General features: G+C 40.3%; 2 protein-coding genes across 2 annotated transcripts in view; one reads left to right on the top strand and one right to left on the bottom strand.

Moving 5' to 3' along the window:
• Nucleotides 1-184: 184 nt before the first annotated feature.
• LOC137261768 (uncharacterized) lies at nucleotides 185-12,329 on the top strand. Its single transcript, XM_067799550.1, has 7 exons — nucleotides 185-264; nucleotides 1,462-1,621; nucleotides 2,863-2,999; nucleotides 4,868-5,021; nucleotides 5,575-5,892; nucleotides 6,832-7,239; nucleotides 7,841-12,329. The coding sequence occupies exons 2-7, from the start codon at nucleotides 1,498-1,500 to the stop codon at nucleotides 8,179-8,181; spliced, it is 1,482 nt and encodes a 493-aa protein (XP_067655651.1). The 5' UTR covers nucleotides 185-264; nucleotides 1,462-1,497; the 3' UTR covers nucleotides 8,182-12,329.
• A 1,456-nt stretch (nucleotides 12,330-13,785) lies between these two features.
• LOC137261767 (atrial natriuretic peptide receptor 1-like) overlaps nucleotides 13,786-24,818 on the bottom strand; it is a 25,887-nt gene continuing 14,854 nt past the window's right edge. Inside the window, exons 9-20 of the mRNA XM_067799549.1 lie at nucleotides 23,278-23,382; nucleotides 22,120-22,191; nucleotides 21,778-21,949; nucleotides 21,020-21,178; nucleotides 19,502-19,691; nucleotides 18,914-19,054; nucleotides 18,036-18,159; nucleotides 17,339-17,407; nucleotides 16,579-16,741; nucleotides 16,167-16,277; nucleotides 15,690-15,781; nucleotides 13,786-14,190 (exon numbers count right to left, since the gene is read on the bottom strand). Of these exons, the coding sequence (XP_067655650.1) occupies nucleotides 13,945-14,190; nucleotides 15,690-15,781; nucleotides 16,167-16,277; nucleotides 16,579-16,741; nucleotides 17,339-17,407; nucleotides 18,036-18,159; nucleotides 18,914-19,054; nucleotides 19,502-19,691; nucleotides 21,020-21,178; nucleotides 21,778-21,949; nucleotides 22,120-22,191; nucleotides 23,278-23,382 (1,644 nt within the window). The 3' untranslated portion in view covers nucleotides 13,786-13,944. The remainder of the gene's footprint in view (nucleotides 14,191-15,689; nucleotides 15,782-16,166; nucleotides 16,278-16,578; nucleotides 16,742-17,338; nucleotides 17,408-18,035; nucleotides 18,160-18,913; nucleotides 19,055-19,501; nucleotides 19,692-21,019; nucleotides 21,179-21,777; nucleotides 21,950-22,119; nucleotides 22,192-23,277; nucleotides 23,383-24,818) is intronic.

The following is a 24,818-nucleotide window of genomic DNA, read 5'->3' as shown; positions in this document are numbered from 1 at the left end:
TATATGGAATAAATTTAAACAGACTTTCGAACTGTTCTGTGCAGCTTATTATCCCTTTCACACATTGGTGCAGTAGGTAATTACAACTGATTTTATATATCTTTGAAACATACAGTTTAATTTTCACTAAATCCTTCCTCCACGTGAAAAACAATCCGTAATTTAGATTAACCATGAAAACATTGGCTTAGTTTCGGTTTCGACGACTGGGAGCCGGCTGTACTGTGATCTGGCCGAGAAAGCTGAATCAGCTGACATATTACGGTATATGCTGAAACAATTCCGTAAATTAAATTTCATGTAGAGTACATCTTGACATTGCCTCTTCACTCAAACACCAGATTCATAACACTGAATATATGCAGGTGCTACACTTTCTTGGTCTGTTAGTCTTGGATGACTACTCTTACGAAGAGAAATAATACCATCGCTGAGGGCATACCGAACTTGTAGGGACAAATATAGATGTGGGGACGTAAAGTAGAAACAACAATTGATACAAATAAAGCTTTAAATTTAACTGACAGTGTTATATTATTATGTCATGTGTAGATATTTCTAATATTTTGCTAGCGCTTCACGTTCTGATTTCTGTGGTTTAACTTTAAGATAATGTATGACTCAGACTATGACTAAATATGGTGTTATAGATATCACAGATACTCACTGTATATACATGACTTATGTAAAGTATTATTGTTCGACATTACGTCTGGCGTGTCTATGCTCTGTCTTGTTTAAACATGCAGACAATTCAATTCTTGCTCTCACTGAAAATATGCTACCATTATGATCTCATCTGTCACATGGAAACTGGAGACAAAATAGGGGATAATGAGTTTGGATAAGGGAGTGTAAACGTCAACAAGAGTTTCAAGGTCAGACATGTTATGAATGCACCACCATTTCTCTCTATTACCACCCCTAAACAGAATGCATGATATGCGCGTGCACAACGGAGTTGCCCCATACACGTGCATGGGGTTTAATTCCTTATTTCAACGTTTTTTCAATAGGGTCGAGAAATCACTTTTGACACTCATCTTGCATCACACATTTGTTAGTATATGTTTCTTGCTTTTTGTTTTAAAATGAAAATATCGTAAACATGCAAATTACATGCCATACACCAATCATCATCTTTCAAACGTGACTACATTCCAAGTAACTATGGTTGTAAGGAAGTGCAAATAGTGATGCACTCTCAAAACATTCAATAATATCAGATCAACATTGATTGACTCCGATAAATCTCTTAAATATTTTTAATCGTAAACAAAAAAAATGAACTATCAATCTCTTACTATCACATGTGTCAGCCCATTACAACTTCTCTCTACAATCATGGCTGTTCAAAGTGACAGTACACAACTGAACAGATTACAAATTATTGGGGTAAAATGTCTAATGTTGACATCAGATACCCTTCAAATGTCTTATTATATTAAATTTTATTTCCAGATATCAGTGTAGATAGTATCAGTCTGACAAGCCAGGATGGGGTCATTTGATGAAGATGCCTTTGAAAGACAGCTGGATACAAAGGCTATTGGAAGGAATTTTACCTACTTAGAGACAACCTCATCAACGATGGATGATGCTAAAGATCTGTGTGCTAAAGGTAACCATTTTGGAATGGCATTGAGTGAAGATGGAAGGAGATGTAAGGGAGGTTTCAGGTAGAAACTGTAACCATGGTAACCTGGATGAATGTATGGCATCATGGGATGATGTGGATAAGTACTGTGAGGAGATTGGAGGCGAGAATGGCTCCTCAGTACCACATACCTGTCTTCCAGGCATGGAAAGGTCTCCAGAATCCAGTACTTGTCACTATGTCAAGATTCCATTTCAGAATAGGTCCCCATAAATGAATCTCTGTGTGTAGATTCCATGCCAGGATGTGTTCTCAGTATGCATTGCTTGTCATAGTGTGGCAATTCTAGGTTAGAACAGGTCTCCAGAATCGAATGCCTGCCAAGGTGAGTGTAGATTCCCTGTCAGAATGGTTGCCCCAGAATGCCTGCCAAGGTGAGTGTAGATTCCTTGTCAGAATGGTTGCCCCAGTATTCAAAAGCCCCTTGTATCCAATCCTTGTCTCTCTGTTGAGATTCCATTTCAGAATAGGTACCTAGTGTAGTCTGCTTGGCTCAAAACCAGACCAATGAATTGCAATCTAACTAGAGAACATAGAATACTCAATGAAACGCTGATCATGATCAAAACATCATACGAACGATGTGAGGTTTTCTCAGGAATTTTGTCCAAAGTATGAACAAGTTGTTTAACAGTAACAGTCTATCATTCAAATGTTGAGTCAATTCACTATTTGTTACGAGGAAGGAGTGCAGAGAAAGGGACAGCCAGGTATGCGGGAAAGAATGGAGATGGGACAGCACAGGTTAATGAATAATTAACTTTTTTGGCGCTTGTGCACATGCTTCTCGAACACCTGGCTGTCCCTTTCTCTGCACTCCTCCCTCGTAACAAACAGTGAACTGTGTCAGTATTTTAATTATAGCTTGTTAAACAACTTTTATATTTTTAGGACAAAAAAATTGTAAAAGTCTCACAGAGTTGGTGTGATGCTTTGATTGTGATCATCTTTTATTTTGATTGAGTATTTTATGTTCATTAGTTTTCAAGATATATTGCAATTTATCGGTTTGCTTTTGAGCCAAATGGAAGACATCTAATCTATGTCTCTCTGTAGAGATTCTACTTCTGGAAAGGCCTGAGTATTCCATACTTTTTTCGGTGTGGATATTTTCAGGGCAGAATTAGGTCCTCGTGCTTCTCATCACTTTATAAATAAGCTGAATTAAGATGGAACGTTGTGACAACCCGATTCTGTTGTTCCAGGAACTGGTAGCCATGGCAGTGTTATTATGGCAGAGATGCAAACGAAGGCTCGCGGTTCCAGAAACAGAAAATGGAAAGCAGATTCTGGAGGAAATATATATACATCAATTGTCTTATGTGATGATCCAAACAGAAATGTAAGTGTTGTTCAGTCTCAGTAACTGGAATGTACACATAAATTGCATATTTGGGTATTATGTTGATTTAACCATGCTAAACTTAATGCTGAATATGCGTTTCAAATGTGAAATTTAGTGCAGTTAAATCTGTAGGTAGGTGAGATTCTAATTGAAAACCAGCATATCTCCATTCTTCGACAATAATAAACACAAACTCTTTAGTGCTAGGAGACAATGGGTAGGTGAAAGCTTAAATAATACCTGACCGCCCATGATAGGTTATTTTAAACACGGACTGCCAGATTCTCAAATTCACCTACCAGACAGTCGCGTTAAAATATATAAATGAATACATGTATTGGTACTTTTGTGGACAGGTGAGTTTTGGTTAGTCCTGGCAAGTTTAACATCTAACCAGCCCTGTGGTCTGGCTGAATAGTTTTAGAGTTTCATACCCAGACTTAAAGCGTCTGCTTGTCATGCTGAAGACCCAGGTTCGATTGGTACAATTTGTGAAGCCTATTTCTGCTGTCCCCTACTGTGATATCTGAAATATTGCTAAAAACAGTGTAAAACCAAATACACCCACTTGGTGTAAACCACAATATCAAGTGAGGCGGTAAGGACAGTGTCCATTGTTTTGAGTTGTTTGTTAAACCACAGACCATATCTATTTTATATGGTCTCTGGTAAAACTGAATTAATGAAATGTAGAAAGTCATGTTAGAAGGCTGGTCCTGTATTTTCTCAAATGTATTTTTAATATTAAGTTTCACTTTCACAATAAACACTCATTTAAAATGAGTTGCAAACAACACTGTAAGCCATCATAAAGTGGTACCCAAGAAAATTGCCACATGCATCACAGGGTTTGGTTCTGTGCCATTGTTCCTATTAAATTCTGTCTTGAACAGACCACCCCTTTGGTGTTGTGGTAGAGCACCTGCCCAGAGAGTTTCAATCCCTGGCTGCGCCATACCAAAAAGACGTTAAAATGTTGTACTTGTTGGGCCGGTCTGGCGCAAGGATGGTACAGCAGTAATGTGTTTGAGTGGGACATTAGTGCTTAACTGCGGCCTGGTATCTCGGTGACCTAGCACTATAAACACAGCTTAGGCCTTGGTTTGTACAGACCCGTGAAGGTCCCGGGGTAGAATAGGCCTTCAGCAACCCATGTTTGCCATAAAAGGTGACTATGCTTGTCGTAAGAGGCGACTAACGGGATCGGGTGGTCAGACTCGCTGACTTGGTTGACACATGTCATCGGTTCCCCATTGCGCAGATCGATGCTCATGTTGTTGATCACTGGATTGTCTGGTCCAGCCTCGATTATTTACAGACCGTCGCCATATAGCTGGAATATTGCTAAGTGCGACATAAAACTAAACTCACTCACTCACTCACTGGGTTTGTACAAGCAGCCACATATACATATGCACATTGTCATATGAGCAAAATATTCTTAAGCTGTGTGTGAAATGAAAATCAAGTCAGGCCGGTATATCTCACAGTCACTGACCCGACTGGCTTGTGAATTTGCATGGCATCATTTTGTAAATATATCACTCTCTCTGACTTGTTATGTTATAATACACCTTTTAATAGCCTTATTAAATTGTTCATCATTGTCAGTTTTTCCAGCATGAACAAAACATTTCAGAAATTCAGGCATATGTTCTTTTGTTTGTCTTTGATGGTATTTTACCTTTTTGTTATCTTTTGCTAAATTCCTACATTCAGATTTTGGGCTGCGGAATTATTTTGTGGGCTGGTAACTTCCAGGCATAGCTGGTCTTACTCGCTAGTGAAAATTGTTCTGAAGTAATTTACATTAAATCCCATTTCACCTTACCACCTGGCTTGAGCTTGAGTTGTTCTGTGAACAGAGTTTTGAAGGAGTCTTCACAATGGAAGTGGCTGCATGTTTGTCTGTCCGAGAGGCTTTAGTGGAACAGGGTGTGGCTGGAATCTACACAAAATGGCCGAATGACCTCTGGCTACGAGGTCACAAACTGTGTGGAGTGATGGTTGAACCATATGGTAAATATATCTTTTTCAAACTTGCATTTCATGATGTGTACTAGCTAGCAGGACTGTCAACATCATTTTCTTTTAAGACTGTGCTTTGGGCAGTACTATAGGATGTCAGTACTGTCACGTTCATCTTGTTCTTAAAGTGATCATTATAGATTTTGGGGAGTTCTATACAAATTGTAGATGAGAAGGTTCACCTGACAGGCTCAGAAAATGGAATATTATACCAGCCATTTTGGCTATCAAGACTTTGAGTTAGTCAGAAACAACAGAAAGTAGACACAAACTACAAACAAGCTGGTTTGGTCTCCTGGTTGGTGTTACCATGGTTACAGGTCAGGCGACAAGGGACAGGATATTCCAATACCATGTCTCCTTGTATGGGTACCTGGAGGGAAGAAGGGACCAAATAGGCCTACACTGGTATAAAGGAGAAAAGGAACGGGCAATGCATTTTTGACTGTAACTAACAAATTATGAAATGAACATTTGCTAATGATAATGATATTATTGAATAATTCATATTTCCATAAACTTTACAATTTGTCGTTCTTTTTAGAAATGGACAGCAGGCTGTATGTCTTGGGAATCGGTGTCAACCTGAATGCTGATTGTAGGAGAGACCCTGATTTGTGCTCCATTGCTACCAGTGTAAGGTGTGAAAGACATGGCGTTGGTCTGTCAAGGGAGACAACGTTAGCTTACTTGTGTAACAGGTTGGAGAAGAACATGACGAAGACCCAGTCAGATCTGCGGCAGATGTTTTTAGAGCACCACCTGTATAAACCGTCTGATGTTATCATGGTTGTACAGGATGGGAAATCATCAGATGGAATTTTCAAGAATGTACTTGAAAACTGGAACGTTGAAGTCAGTTGTAAGTCTTTTGGTGTTTTTTGATAGTTGTGAAAGTTTTCATGTTACTACCCATGCCCCACTTTTATTGTTAACTGACAGTTTTGTTTCATTGTTTACTGTTTATACTAGCACTTACTAAGTAAAGTAGCACTTATAGTATCTACTAGCACTTAACATATAAAGTAACCCTTATGATATTTACTAGCAATGACTGGATAGACTAATGTTTAAGATACTTGTCATTATTTACTAGTATATTATATCCAGCATTTTTACAATGGAGGACAGCAAGAATGGACTTTTACACAATGTCTCATAGTAAACATACGGCATTGGATTAGCCTAGTGGTCCATGTACTCCAAGGGTTTAATTATTTTTAAAAAAAAGCCCATTGCCTAAGGGCAAGTGACTTCAAGAAATTAACTTCTCCTGACTGATTTTCCATTTGCCCTGATTTTATGACACAATATTTGTTGTTAATGTTTACTGGACTATTTATCGAAGAGTGATAAATTTCAAAGAACGATAGTTCTAAATTACTATTATTGCGAAATGTAATAGCTACATTGTGAGCAGATATGAAATGAAATCCAATTTTATTTGCAGTTTGAAACCATAAGTGGAAATTATCTAGTAGTCCAGTAAGATACCATTATTTGATTGCCTGGAATGAAAACTGACTTGTTCCTGGTGTCCGGCAATGGAATTTTTGAACCCTTGTGATCTCTTGACACATCAAGGATCTAGGTTCAGTTCCCTCCATGGGAAGCCAAGAAAATACAAGACAAATTTTATACTTAACAACTTCTTAATTGTGGAGGTGCCTGAAAAAGGGCAAGCGCTAGTCCAGAAACTTTGTGAAAAAGAAATCATGAAGTTGTTATCCGCAAGATTTGTCTTGTATTTTCTTGGATCAGCCATTTGGTTAATTTATTATATTTTCGTATGTCATTTTAGATAGAAATGGTGACACAGTCAGCGGAACAAGTCGACAACTGTCAGTCCGCCCTGCGCCATCTCTGATAATTTATGTGTGTGAGGGAGAGGGACTGGTCAGTGAAAGTTCTGGGAGACTGTACCAGACCTTGACCTCTCTCACTGACCTGAGCACTGTGCATGTGGCTCGCCTGGATGTCAGAGAGTCTACACTTCCTGGAGACCAGTCAGGTGGGCAGACTCTGGTTGCCGTGGGTGATGTGAAACTGGACATGCATGCAGGAGACCAAGGGGCCAGTATAGTCATGACCCCTGAACTGGTGAAGCTAGGGCACTTGCTGAAGGAACTTCTGTTGAAGGGAGGATCAATCCTGGCAGTGGCTGGAGGATCTGTCCTAGTACCTAGACTCCTAGAAGAGTGTTGCCAAGGTAAATATTGCAGATTAATTGGACTGACCTTCTTTTGGGTAATGATAGCATCTACCCACATTGACCGAAAGTCTGGTTAGATTTATACTTTTGGTAACAGGTCATGGAATATATCTCTTTGATGTTGCTTACTGGTATAATTACTTCTGATGTGTTTTAAAAGCTTTTCCTTTCTTACTTGAAACAATGTTGTTTTCTGTATGCCATCCAAAACATTTTCCACAATTCTAAAAGGCATATGAATATTAAAAGTGTCTATCTGACCTTCATTTCATGCAGGGAAACGAAGTCTTATAAGTATTTTAGATATGTTCTGTACAAATTCACTATAATGATTTGAAAATCTGTTCTTCAAACTGAGTGTTGCATGTAGACTTGACAATTACTGTTTGAACATGGAACTATTGTGTCAAGAGCTCAAAGCACTTTTCTCTGAAAACAACTGTCTGGTTAAGTCAATTTGGGCTGGTAACACATGGAAGTCACCAGCACTCATGTCTGGGTGGGTTTTCGGCTTATTTCATACACTGTGGTTGTGCACATTTATCTAAACACTGTTTTCATGGGAAAAATTCTGATTTCATGATTATCTCCATCCCAGAAATTCACTGCGACCAAGTCATCAAATTACAAACAGACAACACATCGATCTTAGTCCAGACAACCGGTGAACCAGTATCACACTTCACCCTCCCCCTTGAAGGGCTTCAGCTGAAGACATCCTCCACCTCCCCTGGTGAAGTGTTAGCAGTGTATGACGATGACCTCAGCCCGGCTGTCATCTGTAAAGCCTGCTGTGGAGGGAAGGTCTGTCTCTGCCTCCCCAACATCGATGTCACCTATGTTGATGTTAGTGATGCAACTCTGTCTTATGTTATGAAGGAAGGAGTGTTCAACAGAGATGCTCTGGTGCAGAAAATCTTGGCGAGTCTTGGCTTCTGAAAATCATGATGGAGTATTTCATTTGGTTTTCTGATTTAGTATTTCAGAAAACTGAGATGCTTTAGTAGTGGTGCCCTGATAATCGAAGATTGATCAAAACAAGGATTAAAAATGATTATTGATTGCAGAAAACATATTATGCAATAATAATTGATAATCATTCACCACAAGTCCTCCGATAATTGTTAGTAAATTTGGTTTCTGATTCCCTACACTGTGCGTTAGTGAAAATTGATTCCAACACTGTGCTAGTGAAAATGGATTCCAAACACTGTGTATTAGAGAAAATGGACTCCAACACTGTGCATTAGTGAAAATGGATTCCAACACTGTGCATTAGTTAAAATGGATTCCAACTCTGTGCTAGTGAAAATGGATTCCAACACTGTGCTAGTGAAAATGGACTCCAACACTGTGCATTAGTGAAAATGGATTCCGACTCTGTGCTTGTGAAAATGGATTTCTGGACTGTGCATATGTGAAAATGGATTACACTTTTGTGTAGTGTTTTCAGTTAAGTGTTCTTAATCATAAATTCTTTTAGCTTGATGTATTACTTGTGTTGAAGATTTTTGCTTTCCACACTATCATGACAATATCCCTTGCTGTAGTATGATCTAACATCTCGACTGACATGTCATATCTGCATTGTGGTCGAATATCTTATCTGTGGTTGAATAAATGTGTTACGGTTAATATAATGTGCAGTATGATTTTATATCAGATCAGTGATGAAATATCTGCATTGTGGTCTTATATCTCCACAATGGTCTAATGTCCATGCAAGGATATAATATCAGCAATATGGTCTCATCTGCATTATAGTCTAACATTGCCACTATGGCCCAATATATGCTCCTTTGTCTACTATCTCTATTATCTCATGTTGTAAATGTTTGAATGTATCCTGTCTCATGCATGTCCTCTTTGACTTTCCACTTGGAATACCTTTAGTCTCTGTGGTGTGGCATAAAGTAGCATTATTATTAGGGTAACGCTATTTTTCAAAAATAGCGTTACCGTTATTATAGCTAAAATGAATAGAATTTTTAATAAAATAAGAATATAAACAGTGGCATCGGTTTAGAAGCATTTACTACCAACAACAAAACGATGGAGGTCACTGACACACATTTTACAAACATAGACACGTCATAGAACAACACAGATGACGTCACTATTGAAAGTGATGACATTTGACCTTGACCTCTGCTTCAGTGATCAACAACGTTAGACTTCAAGTCGATATTTTCATTGCTGTATGTTGTAATTTATGGTACAATTGTTATGGTTGGCTCAGGCAGGAAAGTACATAATGGCACAAGCACATGTGATGAATGTGAGCCAGATTTATGGTCAATAATGAACCCAAGTTCAAACGAGCCGTAGGTGATGAACTTCAACAGTTGAGCTACTTATGACGTCACCTAACAACGGGCTTGATAATGTAATGTAATTTATCAAGTTACAGTGGACCGCTCATTTCTGATAATGTGCGGTCGTTTTAATGATAATTCTATCCATTTTAGCTATAAAAGTATACATTGTGTTGTTAAAAGAGTCAGTGTCTACTGTATGAGATGATATATCTACTTTACTGTATTATTTAAATGAGTGAGTGAGTTTAGTTTTACACCACACTCAGCGATATTTCAGCTATATGGTGGTAGTCTGTGAATAATTGAGTTTGGACCAGACAGTCCAATGATTAACAGCATGAGCATTGATCTGCCCAACTGAGATACAATGATGTATTATTTGAACCATAGTCTGGTATTTCCACTGAAATCTCATATAGTAATTTCTATGTTTGTGGCTATTATCACTCCCTCACTCACTCTGCTGTCCAATGTATCATTTTCGGTGTACATGCCGACATTTCTTTACGGATCTCTATTTACAGATCCAATACTAGCTTTACATTTAGGATTGTAATTGGATGTGAAAGGCTGTGAAAGGCTTTAAATGATCTGGTCTACAGGTAGTCAATGTATCTGGATTTGGAAATTATTTCTTGAATGGAAAATCACAAGATGCATTGTCTAAGTAGACAAAACATAAAAGTATTTTTGTTTGTTTTGTGCATATGTATCAAGAAAAACAATATTGCTTCTTGTGGTTTGTTATGTTGCATATTTACAGTGTATACTTTTAAAAGAGTAAAATATACTGAGGGAAAGAAATAATGGAACACATGAAAGTACAAGTGTTCCTATGTTTTTCTATTTTTCAAGTTTCTCCCTATACTTTGTATTGCATTATGTGTGATAATCTAAGAATGAATAAAGGAAAGCTTTAAGAATTGTTACCTTATTTGTTTCCCTCGGTATAGTTCACAGAAGTGTAACCTTTACATTTGTGGTTCCTTTCTTCAGAAGCTTTTTGTGTTCAAAATCAAGATTATTTTTAATGTATGCATATGTCCAGGTTGAGATTTGTATATGTTTGTAGAATTATTGGTTGCCATGGGATACAACACAGCACCAGTAAATTAATTTGGATTATGTTTTCAAGATGGACATATATATGTACCATCGGTGTATGGATTTGGTTATGTTGTGCATGTGAGAATGATGAAGACATTGTGAAATAATCTCATTTAAACAGAGGGTTGCTTAAGAATTATGTGTGTTTTAGTTTATAATGGGACAGTTGATGTATTCATCGTCAAATTGTTAATGGCAATTTTTCACACAAGACATCTCTAAATATAAACAATAATGAATTTCAGGCAAGTCGTATGGGATAAAAAGTCTTGTATTGCATCACTAGGAAGCTAAAGCGAGTGCATATTCCCCATAATGGCTGAAATGGATAGAATTATCATTAGGACACCTGCTTGTTATGAGAAATGAGTGTGCCACTGTACCTTGATAGTGCCAGCAAATTGCTTGATGATGGGCCATTATCAAACCCATTGTTAGGTGACGTCATAAATAGCTCAGCTGTTGATGTTCGATCACCTATGGCTCGTTTGAACTTGGGTTCATTATTGATGATATTACTCACATTCGTCACATGTACCTGTGCCGTTATGCACATTCTTGACGGTGCCAACCATAACAATTTTGCCATAAATTACACCATACAGCAATGAAAACATCGACTGGAACTCTTAACGTTGTTCAGCATTGAAAATGATGGTGGATGGTAGTATGGGCAAAGGTCAAGGTCGAATGTCATCAGTCCCAATAGTGACATCATCTGTGTTGTTCTATGACATATCCATGTTTGTAAAAGGCGTGTCAGTGACCTCCGTCGTTTGTTGTTGATTACAGCAAATGCTATAAACCTGGTCTCTTTGTTTGTTTTCTTGTTTCATAGAAAATTCTATCCAGTTAAGATGTAGTAACAGTAACACTATTTTTTAGGGCAGTATTATTTGCAGAAGCCCAAGGTCTGTCATTAACGACTTGATGGAGGAGGGCAGTTGAAAGGACCGATCGATGAATAAGCCAAAATACTGTTGAAAATGTGTGAAATTGTGCCTTTAACGCCTAACTGTGCCTTTTACAAAATGTGATGTAGCGTCTTTCATTGATTGTTGTATTGTATTTGTTGATCTTTGTGATGTAGCTTCTTTCTTTGATTGTTGTATTGTATTTGTTGATCTGAATGTGACATCATAATTGTTATGATATATTGTTTTCACCGTTCTGCTTTTAATGAACATGGTCAGATTATAATTCATAGAAACATGATCTATTTTGTGCTAAATATCATCCCGATTGTTGAAAGACTACACCACTCTTCAAATGAAGGGAAAACAATTTAATAACAATAATTACTCAGAAATATTTATTTCAACATATAAAAGTAACGGGAAAGCCACTGATGGTGAACATTGAGTACTCGCAACAATACTCACAATCTTTGTGAGATTTGTTCATGGTGATCAACAGTTAACAGCTGTAAACATTTATTGAAATATCAGCATGTAAGCATATTATGCCATCAAAAAATGTAGGGGAACTTACTGAAAAACTTGGGAGATATAGCGGAGTCAATTATTGTTGATATGATGATAATGAATGTTCCAAGACGACATCACCACTTGCACTTCCTTATGACCATAGTTGTTTTTACAGTAGTTCTTGAAAGATTGGTGTATGACGTGAAATTTACATGTGTAATATTTCTTTTTCAAACAAAAATACCTGACTAGAAATAAAAACTGACAGCGTTGTGATGCAAGATGATTTTCTAAAGCAACGGACCTTGGTTATTTGTCAACCTAAAAAGTCATAATCAATTGCAAGAACGAGACCCCATGCATATCTATGGGCTACTGCCTTATGCAGGTATATACCATATGATGTGCTTAGACGTTGTGATAAAGAGAAATTGTGGTGTGTTCATAAGACAGCTGTCTTTGAAGGAAAACATCTCTTGTGAATGAGGAGGTCTTAATTTAAACCATAAAGATAATCATAAAAGCTTCATATGTGTTCTTTACCCAAAATGACGGTTATCAGAAAAAAATATTTCAATATGGATCCTTTAAGCATATTTCGATATACCTGGTGTACTGTGAAGCCCTACGAATTGGGTATGTGGTTATTACAGTAGTTCTAGTTAAGGGAGTACATGTACACGATAGCCACATCAGCCTGTTCAGCTTCACGTGAACTAATGCATTGCGTGAACGTGTCACAACAGGTTGGGGCTATTGTAAAGGGGTGCACCTTTGTCAGGCGATTGTAACATGTCCGACTTGCCGAGACAAGGTCGCTGTTTGACATCTCAGTGTCTAGAAATCGTAAGGAATGTCCTATCTTTCTTTTTGAAAAAAGAAAACAACTACAGATGGTTTAGTGTAACCGGTGTATGCAGGAACGCAACACTAATAACATCCTCTGCTCTAGCCGTGTGTGCCATTTGACCTCCCGGACCATGTGTGTGTAGAGTAGCTCAGGTCCAGATGAACATGCTATTGAATGTTTGATCAACAGTCTTTGTACAGCATTAAACAAATAACAAATGCAAACAAAACATGTTTCAGGCCGTTTCAACAACAACAATAACAAAAAACACCCCCCCTAAAAAATACACACACACAAAAAAACCCAACCAACCAACAAAAAAAAACCAAACAAAAAAAACCAAAACAAAACAAAAAACCCAACAACAAAAAACAAAACAAAACAAATAAAAGCAAACAAAAAAAACCCCAAACAACAAACAAACTTGGAACCACTGATCTGATCTGTTCACGTCCGGTGTGACTGACCATTTAAGAATTCAATGTTTAAGTAATGGTTTAATGCACAACCTCTGAAAAACTGTTTTTTGTGGAACCATTCACGACTCGCACTCACATTTCCCAGAACAATCAATAAGCCTTGAGCAATATAATCAGAAGAAATATTTGAACGAAAAATGTAAAAGCATTAGTTGTGTCAGTGTCCTTGTGCTATTGTTAAAAGTGAATGGCGCATATCTAAACAATATATGCCTAAGCTCTCTTGCATATAGTGTAATAAAGATCTGTTATTCTGAATGAATAATATATAAGGCACAGAGCACTTTTGTACCAAAAGCGAGACAGAACTATCCATCAGCTGGATGAAGTATACAAAAGTAGGGTCACAGGAGGGGTACCATAAGCCTCTACCAGAGAGAACTATGCACAAGAACAGAAAATATAAATTTCATCATTGAATGATTCAAGTGATTCACATCTTGGCTCTGTCCAAAACGATGCATGGCCTCTTTCAACAAGCTGTTCCTTGGCAAATAAAGAGGGATCAGTCTGTACCACCTTCATGTCATGTCATCATGTGGAACGTTTGAAGCACCACGGTCGTCGTCGACGGTGGATGCTCCAGCTGATGTTGTGTCCGGTGTAGTGGCACTAGTGATGGAGGGAGTGACGTCGCCGTGATAGACCGTTTCCGGTTCTTTTAGGCCACTGGCAACTGACGTGTTGTGGGAGTCCAGGTCCTCGGTCGGAACTTTGAAGAACCCCGTCTTTCCCATCAACCAGAAGGTGCATAGTCTTCCTTTACCCTTTGGATAAAAGCGCACAGAAATTAAACGTTGACAGTTTGATGATTAATGATTCCAGTGGTAGTAATTACTACCTTCTGAAAAGAGCTACATCCTACCAGGACATCCATTACATGCACACTTTAACACAGACCGAATCGAAGTACGACCACACCCGAGAAGACCCGAGTTAAAATTGGCCTGAAGCGGGCGCTTGTCGTAAGAGGCGACTCACGGGACCAGCGGACAAGGCTCAATGCCACCATGCAGCTGGAATGTTACTCAGTGCGGCGGTACAACCATCCCCAACCAACAACCCCCCCCCCCCCCCAAACAACAAAAAACCCCAAAACCAAACAAAGAAAACTCCGCCTCCATAACACACACGTACGCACACACACGCACGCACGCAGAACCACCACCTCCTTCTCCTTCACTGCCAAACAAAAGAACTCAAAAGATAAGAAAACCAAGCACAAAACACAAAAAAAACCCCAAACAGAGCCCAAAAACATAAACAAAATTACCCCAGCAAACCAGCAAACGAAGCTTACAAACAAAAGAAAAAGACCAGTCAAATGTCGTCATGACTTGACAACTGAACGTAAACGTTTCTTCAATATGCGTGCATAATATAGGCAAGGCATTAAATAGACATACACCGACCAAGAGGCGCAATATATTTATCCATTGTATTGTTGAAAGGGTGGTACAGAGACGTCATGTCCTCTACAGGCACCTTTATGCCTACAATTTATACAGAAATCCAGTCACTGTTTCCCCTTTGCATTTTACTGACTTACAAAACTGTCTTTCTCTCGAATTGTCTCCATGCCAGCCAAATGGTGACAACGAACAATGAGTGTGTGAGTGAGTGAGTGAGTTTGGTTTTACGCCGCTTTTAGCAATATTCCAGCAATATCACGGCGGGGGACACCAGAAAATGGGCCTCACACATTGTACCCACGTGGGGAATCGAACCCGGGTCTTCGGCGTGACGAGCGAACGCTTTAACCACTAGGCCACCCCACCGCCCAACAATGACTAGCACCTCTCATTTAGTAAGTAGAACATGAATTGCACGAGCAATCAATGTCAAACAACCAAGCTCTCAGTATGAACCAGGGCTTGAAGCTTTACAAGTTTCCCTGGTGAGAGTGAGTTTAATTTTACGCCACCTTTAGCAATATTCCAGCAATATCATGACGGGGACATCAGACACGAGCTTCACATATTGTGCCCATTTAGGGACTAGAACCAGGTCTTCGGCGCGACGATCGAATGCTTTAACAACAGGGATACATCACCGCACCACCCTTGAAAGAATTGTGGATGAGCAGCAAGTTCATATTGCCTTACGATTTAAAAATGAAACTGAAACAGTGTTTCCTTGCACACACCTAAAGAATCAGATTTAATGATCAAATGTTACGTCCTGCTATATAAATACAGAATTGTACGATAAGGTATTATTATGTCTTATTTATGAATAAGTTCAGAGGATTTACAGGTCGGGTTACCTTTATCTCTACATTTCCCCTTTCAACCACGTGATAGAGTGGATTCGTCTTCAGAAGTGCAGCGGAGGATCCACTCATGTGTATCTTCAATGCTGCAACAGGGGTAAATGTACAACGCTATAATAATTCTACCTCACACATAAGATCCGGGTTAGAACTGGTCATTAGTAACTCAAACTTGTCGTAAGAGGTGGTGCCATCGTTTCCCATTTGAGAGATGCTAATGCTGTTTATCACTGGAGAGTCCCTACTCGATTAATTACAGACTGTCGCCAAATAGCGTTCGTCATGAAACAACAAAGAACCATAACTAATAACGTCAAGGCTGTAAAACCCCTCAGATCTTTCAGCAATCAGTTTAACAGTGTTGACCGTTGTTTTCGTCTATGACAACTGGGACCACCATATAAACATATGTGACCTCGATAATGAATGAGATGCTACTTAATGTACCTTTCTGAGAAATGAAGTACTCACGCATTCCATTGGACTCCATCCTGGACGCTGTATTGACCGTATCCCCGAACAGGCAGTACCTTGGCATCGTCTGTCCCACAACTCCCGCCACTATCGGCCCGGTGTGAATACCTATAGATACACGCAACCTGAGTATTGGATGATAAATGTTCCTAGTGAAAAAAAAGATAACAAATGGTATGGCGCGAAAAGTGAGTGAAACTGGCTGAAGAGTATTTCAGTCATATAGATACCAATTCAATGTAAGAGAAAGTCCAGCCTGATGCAGAACATAGTCGTATTCTTAAACGTTTACACATACCAATGTTTGTAATCAGGATTCTGAAACGTGCCTTTATGCAATGAATTACGGTACCAAAGGTGAGCGGGACACCTGTGTCCCCCAACGCATTCCTGGTTATTGAGTGTTTACCTATTCTGATCTTGAGTTGTCGCTCAGGTCTGTGAGGAATGACGTAGCCGAGGACCGCCTTCAGCAGGCTGAGGGATGCATCTGCCATCTCCATAACGTGCTGGTCTCCATTTTGTATCGGCACTCCACTTGCCATCATGTAGGCATCGCCTATTGTCTCAACCTGGAGACAAATCACAACTGTACTGATTAGGAGCTTCAGTACCATTGTATCGTCAAGAACAACATATGACCAACTTGAAGACTCTTCACGGGAGAGGTGGAGAAAACAGTGCACTGACAATTGAAATCCGGAAGTTAGATTTAGATGAAAGCAAGATAAGTGCCTGGCCTAAGGTTGAATACCTTATAGGGCGCAGACCAAAATGTTTTCAAGTTCGTTTAAATTAACATTATTGGCTTGTTGCCGTTAGGCTAAGTGAATTTTTAAGACGTACATTCGATATTCAGCCACTATGACGTTCCAGTCTCAATTCGACTCGCAACGGTTTGGGCCCAGAATGTAAATTGTAAAATGTTCTCTAACTACACCTTCGATATGTCTATAATGCCTCTCTAACACCGAACCATGATGCCTCCCCAACACCAAAAGGGTGGCGCCAAGGACAAGGATGTGAACTTGATTGTGATACAGGCTAGTGAATGCTCTTGTCTCCCTCTTGGAATAACGTGTCGGTGCATAGGAACTGTGTCTGTCTTCAACCCATCGGCCCTTTCACATAGTATTAATCAACTTTCCTTGTTGTGATACTTTACGTACCTTGTAAACATCGAAATTCTTGATGGTGTCATCAAACAGCGTGTACAGTGTATTCAGCAGCTCTATGATCTAGATAAACAGAGAAACACAACGGTGGTATAAAGTGTGGACGTTGTTGGTCATCGAAACTACTACTCCTCTTGAATACAGCATGCATCTGGCCAAACTTCCACAAGGACAAACGGTAGTGTAGTCTGGTTGTTAAAGCCCTCTTCAGTCAGATCGAAGGACCGCGTCCGATTCCCCGCACTTGAAAAAGTGAAGCCCATTTCTGTGTACGCTTCCATAATACATTACTGGAAAGTTACTAAAACCGACGTAAAACAAAACTCACTCACTCCCCAAAGGAACAATAATGTCTCAAATTTGTAAAATCTAGTATTAGACTAAGATCTAGCTTCCGAAATGAACACATGGATGAAAAATGTTCCCAAAGTGTTATCATCAAATTTGATAAAAATGTGCCCAGCGACTTTCTTTAGTTGCCTGAAAGTGTCGGAAATCTACATTTGTCTCATAATGTAGCCTCGCACTCGTTTTATTTTGGATATTAGGGTCCGTAGGACAGGCTATATTAGGATGTGAGGACCCCTTTTGTCTCGAACATCTATGGGTGTGCTGGAGGAAGTTTTTTCGCGAGTGGCTACTGGGTACTAAGGACCTATAATCCCCTGTCCACGTATACGCAGCAACTGACCTCCATAGGCGTGCTCTCGCTGGCGAGGTCGGTGAAGCTGACGACGTCGGAGAAGTAGATGGTGACGGACTCGAAAGCCTCGGCTTGAACCAAATTCCCGGTTTTGAGGTTGTCTGCCACTTTCCTGAAAGTCACAGTTATAACACCGAACCAGTGAGTGAGTGAGTGAATGAGTAAGGTTTTAAATAGAGTCCAATTTTAATCACTGCAGGGGACACCAGGCATGGACTTCACACAAGGTACCCATGAGGGGAATCGAACCTGGGTTTTTAGCGAGACGAGCGGACGCTTTAGCGGTTGGCTACTGCATCGCCCTAGATCCACTGTAAAGCAAGCTACGTACATACATATTTCTTTATCAACATAACTTGATTACGTTTTTCAGAAGGGAATGAGCAAGGATATTTCATTGATACCACATCCAATCAACCTAAATATGAACAGAACCCTTCCAGGGAATCAAACCCGAGTCTTTGGGGTGATGAGTCAACGCTTCACTGCACGGCTCACAAACTGATCTTGACAAGAAAACATATATGGAAATGCTCCATACACCATGTTGAAAGGGTTGTTAGGGTAGGCTAGCGGTTAAAACTTTTGCTCGTCACGCTGAAGACAAGGGTTCGATTCTCCACATGGGTACAATGTGTAAAGCCCATTTCCCCGCCGTGATATTGCTAGAAGTTTGCTAAACGCGACGTGACACTAAACTCACTCACCACGTTGAAAAGGAGGTGGTACTCCTGCAGTATGTGGCTAATGTGGACAAAATGGCGACAGTTTTCGTGAGTATCTTGCATGTGGCTACTGTGGACAAAATGGCGACAGTTTTCGTGAGTATCTTGCATGTGGCTACTGTGGACAAAATGGCTACGTACTGTGGCAGCATGCTGTACAATAGAGCGTCCGTCTTCCTCTTCTCCTCCTCCAGCCGGGCCGTTCTGTCTGCCACCAGTTCCTCCAGATGGTTTGAGTAACGTTCCATCATCATTAACATATTGTCCAACATACCGGTTGACCTGTGACCAAATAAAATTTGAACCACAACCATGCGTCACCCTAAGAGGTACCTAGAACCCTACCGACTAAGAAACAATGTATCAACACGAGATAATTTGAGACTAAAAGGGATACTAGACTGCATGGAAAAGACCCATTTGCTATGACATTTCACGGCTACTAGATAACATGTAAATGTTGAGTAGCTTCCGAATGATAATCCCGCCAATCCATTTCCTATCTGGTACCCACCTGGCCACAAATGTTGAGGTGGCTGAATCTCTTAGCCCCCTGTAACTTGACAGTTGCTGCTTCCATTTCCTGCCTGATACCCAGTTACACGAGCAACAGCACAAAATGTGTAGCCTATATGGGTTGAGACACTAGGATCTCTTCAAGACTCGTATGATAGCCACTCTTGAGCTTACTGCCCCCAGTTTCAGAACCACTACATCATGATGTCTCACCTATACGGGTTGAGACGGTTGAGTCTCTTCAACACCCTCCTGATGGTCGGCCTACACTGCGGGTCCTCTGCCCAACATGAGTGAATGAGTCTCACAAATGGAAGTCTCAGAGACACATACTCGTCCTGGGTCTCCACCACGGTCGGTCTCATCAGGTGGTCTGTAGGGTGGGCCACCCGCTTGATGATATCTGACAAAACCATGCATGTTATCTGTACTTGAAGTTCATAAGGGCGAACACCTGTCTTAATAAATGAGCACATGGTAATGTTCAGAAAATTGTTGAATGTATGGCAATGCGACTGTCTTGCCATAACCAGTTTAATACGAGTTATCATATCTATAACATTCAAAACTAAAACTATGATTATCATACCTGAACAATATTGTAAGGGTGACTTGACCTAACGCTGCAAAAGTGATCAACAAGGTAGTGGTATAGCTAATGAATGTACTAAGATGACCAATCGGAGACCATAGTTTGGTTGAAGTGACCACCCGAGTGATCAAAGCTAGGTTGAAGTGGCTATCTGAGTGATAAAAGTAAGGGAGAAGTGGCTGAGTGATCAAAGTAAGGTTGGAGTGACTATCTGAGTGATGAGAGTAAGGGTGAAATGCCTTTATAACGGGTTGAAGTGGTTACCTGAGTGACCAAAGCACAGATGAAGTGGCTATCTGAGTGATCAAAGTAAGGGTGAAGTGCCCATATAGCAGGTTGAAGTGGCTATCTGGGAGATCAAAGTAAGGTTGAAGTGGATACCCGAGAGATCAAAGCAAGGTTAAAGTGACTACCAGAGTGATCAAAGTAAGATTGGAGTGGCTATCTGAGTGAACAAAGTCAAGTTGAAGAGGCTATCTGAGTGGTCAAAGCAAGGTTCAAGTGGTTATTTGAGAGATCTAAGTAAGGTTGAACTGGCTATCCAAGTGATCAAAGCATGGTCGAAGTGCCTGACATTGGGATGACCCTAGTTCAGTGGCACTCCAATTGAGCCTATATATCACCGGGGAGGTTACAGAAAGAGTGAATTGGTTAGACAGAGTTGGAGCGATGATAGTTCGGATGAAATATAAAATGGTTATAAAATGGTTATAAAATGGTTATAAAACATTTGGGCTAACGTAGGCATACATGATTCGTACGTAACGCCCAAAGCCCAGATTCTATCAAACCCTTCAACTTAGTTATGGACAGACTGAATTGGATTAATACATAACTACTGTAAGTTGACGATTTAGCATTACCTCGAATGACCTCGGCCAAAGCAAACGAAAATCTGTGACCGATTAAAAACAGGTAAGGCGTACTGGATTTATAAGCTTGACAAAATACAAATGATGAAGCCAAGCAGGAAACAGATGACAAAGAGAAATGAAGGGACACTGTGACAATGTATTCCATTTCTTTGGAAATGTTTCATCTGTACGGACATATAGTTTACATTTCCTAATTTGCATTGACATTGGCTGGCTTGTGGTTTCCCCTACTTTTAAAAATGAATGGTATATAAATATATTTACCTTTGGGTGTCAGCCTAACCTCCTCAGCGTACGGCTTTGTGAGACACAGGATCTCCTTGAGGATGACGCCGACGGCGTAAACGTCCCCCTGCTGCGTGGGCGTGAATCTCTTTTCTGCCTGGTAAGTTCTCAGAAGTTCCGGTGCCAGCCAAAATAACTCTGCGGATGAAGGATGAGTCCAGACCAAAATTTGAAGAAAACGACAAAAAATGTCCCGATACTGATGATACCTCCCCGATGACAGAGGTAAGCCTATTGTATTTCAAATGTCCGTAATATATAGCGTCAGTAAAAATCACACTAGGCTACATACTTTAAGACCACCTTATGAAGCTTCGTGAAAGATTGGAATGTCGCTTGAAAGCGGTTGAAAACAAAACAAGTCTCCAACACGATCCTTTTTCGTAGCTGTCATGTGCGTCTCTTATTTGACACAGGTTTTAATATCACTTACTATTGTTACAGTCTAGGGACAATCCTCCAACACATATGTAGGCCTTGCAACACAGTGCTCGAGTTGCCGTGTACCTCCACAGATACCCAGGCTGCTTCACAAGTAGCCGTGCACCTTCACAGATACCTGAGCTGCTTCACAGGGAACCGTGTATTTTCACAGATACCTGAGTTGCTTAACAGGTAGCCTAGTATCTTCACAGATACCCGAGCTGCTTCACAGGGAGCCGTGTATCTTCACAGATACATTTGTACCTGCATTCTTTACGTATACTGGTATTGATATTCTTTATTGTGTCACCTACTTTCACACCTGTCGTCTTCGGACACTTGATCAGAAGTATCTTTCTCTCCCTTCCTGATTGGTCGCAGGCCGAAGTCCGTCAGTTTACAAACCCACCGGCTGTCAATCAGGCAGTTGGATGACGTCAGGTTACCATGGTATTTCAGGGAACTCATGTGGAGATACTCAAGGCCCTGCATTAAAAATAATGATACGTTTAATCCCTAAACTTAAAAAGGCGTTCTCAATTTACCCACACGACATTATACTGGCCAGTGAATTACATTGTCTCGAACAGACACACGTGATCAATATGATGAACAAAGCCCAAATACACTGTGAACCAAACAATACACAACCTTACCGAGCAGATGTCGATAGCGATGGAGAACTGGAACATGCTGTCCAGTTTCATGTCCGGGTTGTCCAGGATATCCTGAAAGAAGATTCCGCAGTGAAGGCATGTCAAAACAATCAACAGCCTACATTCTCCATTATTGCCTCATGGTTATCACCCATTCGCCGTCTTTGCTTTGTTTTGAAAGTGACGTCACAACTTTCATAGTTTTCATCATTTGGGAGTAGTCCAATGGTTAAAGTGTTCGCTCGTCACTCCAAAGACCTGGTTCGATTCTCCACATGGGTACATTGTGTGAATCCAATTTCTGGTGTCCACCGCCATGATACTGCGTAAAGATTGCAACATTCGGCATAAAACCATACTCGTTGACTTTTTTCATCACTGATAGTGCCTTAGAATGTCTTTAGATTAATATTGTACAGACAGTTTGTGTTGTTTTCAACATCAAAAATATGGTTGCCGGGTATTTGTTGGTTATCTACACAGAATCCTTGATAATCTCCAGGGTATACGTTCCGATAAATGTCCCACAAATGACCACAGCGTAACGCTATCAAATTTGAATATTCTGCGCAAATATTTTTATAAGGGTTCTGACTTCCGTATCTTTGATGGTAAGACTATTTTGTGTTCGTGGTGTGGATGCAGTTGTCCTTGTAATATAGGATAAACACATTTACAGATATAATGAAGTAAGGCAAAGACATTACTACACAGCGTACTGTTTCACAATTACGGTTATTTTGTTCCTGACAACTATGATTCGATGGTCAGAATATTGACCAAACCCGTGGTTGAAGGGACGGGTGGTTTTTGAAAGGAAATGTTTGACTCATGAAAGAAACGTGTGCTTGGTTTGTTTTTTTTAAACCCCGCTTTAAAAAAATATTCGAGCTATATTGTGGCGGTCTGTAAATAATCGTGTCGGGGCCGTGCATAGGAATGATCAACAGCATGAGCATCGATCTATGCAACCGGGACACGATGACATGTGTCAACCAAGTCAGCGAGCCAGACCGCCCGATCCCGTTAGTCGCCTCTTACGACCAGCATGGGTTGTGTTGAAGACTCGATCTTCCAGGGCATATGAAACAACAAGATGAACTTTTCCGTCAGACAGGAGTGTCAGACGCTCCATCCTCACAAAACCAGACCACCTACGCTGAGACTCCCCTTGTTGCAGTACTCCCATAGGATGCAGATATTGGGGGACTCGGCACAGATGCCCACAAACGTTGTCAGGTTGCTGTGTTTCAGCATCATCATCTGGAAGAAAACGTGACATCTACAGATGTTTTTTTTTTTTTTACAAAATGGAAATTTATTATGATTAATAGTATATGCGTGTCCAGGGCTCAGGTACACTACTTGATGATATTCACGAAAATGTAAACATCTAGGAACAACGATCGAAGTGTCTGTGAGTACGATACTCTATTACCAAAGTGGTTCCCGTGTAGGACCAGTACCAGGGGGTACCAGTACTGTGCAGCTTGTTCAGCCCGACGTGGGAAACTCTGCATATGCATGACCCAGGAGGTCAAATTGCACATACGGCGTAACGAGTTAACTTATTTAAATAAGGGAGCCATTTCTTTTCCTGTTCTATTCGGTTCAGAGTTGCACTGGAAACACCACTTGCTGCTTCTGCTTGCTGCCTAAAAGCCCACATTGGAAAAAAATAAACCATACGTAGCTTCATTTTTAAAACAAATTCGATGCTGACGATTTCTCAAGAATGATAAGTCAAACGGCGACCTTGTCTCTGTTGTTCGGACACGTTGACAGTGAACCGACAAAGGTGAATCCCTACACAATAATAGGCTCGACCAGTTGTACGGGCCCGCAGTGTCCTGGGTATTCACTTGCTCAGGTCAAGCTGAGAATGCTGTACAATGGTTATTAACAAAGAGGTTCACACCTAGGACCAGCGTCACGTTGGATGTACCAGTATCATAGAGTGGTTATTAACAAAGAGGTTCACATCTAGCACAGCGTCACGTTGAGTGTACCAGTATCATAGAATGGTTATTAACAAAGAGGTTCACATCTAGCACAGCGTCACGTTGAGTGTACCAGTATCATAGAATGGTTATCAACAAAGAGGTTCACATCTAGGACAAGCGTCACGTTGAGTGTACCAGTACCATAGAATGGTTATCAACAAAGAGGTTCACATCTAGGACCAGCGTCACGTTGAGTGTACCAGTATCATAGAATGGTTATTAACAAAGAGGTTCACATCTAGGACAAGCGTCACGTTGAGTGTACCAGTACCATAGAATGGTTATCAACAAAGAGGTTCACATCTAGGACAAGCGTCACGTTGAGTGTACCAGTACCATAGAATGGTTATCAACAAAGAGGTTCACATCTAGGACCAGCGTCACGTTGAGTGTACCATTATCATAGAATGGTTATCAACAAAGAGGTTCACATCTAGGACAAGCGTCACGTTGAGTGTACCAGTACCATAGAATGGTTATTAACAAAGAGGTTCACATCTAGGACCAGCGTCACGTTGAGTGTACCAGTATCATAGAATGGTTATTAGCAAAGAGGTTCACATCTAGGACAAGCGTCACGTTGAGTGGACCAGTATCATAGAATGGTTATTAACAAAGAGGTTCACATCTAGAACCAGCGTCACGTTGAGTGTACCAGTACCATAGAATGGTTATTAACAAAGAGGTTCACATCTA

Source organism: Haliotis asinina, chromosome 14, assembly GCF_037392515.1.
Source record: "Haliotis asinina isolate JCU_RB_2024 chromosome 14, JCU_Hal_asi_v2, whole genome shotgun sequence".
Lineage (NCBI taxonomy): Eukaryota > Metazoa > Mollusca > Gastropoda > Lepetellida > Haliotidae > Haliotis > Haliotis asinina.
The sequence above is the reverse complement of the archived record's forward strand: the minus strand, read 5'-3'. Positions and strand labels throughout refer to the sequence as shown.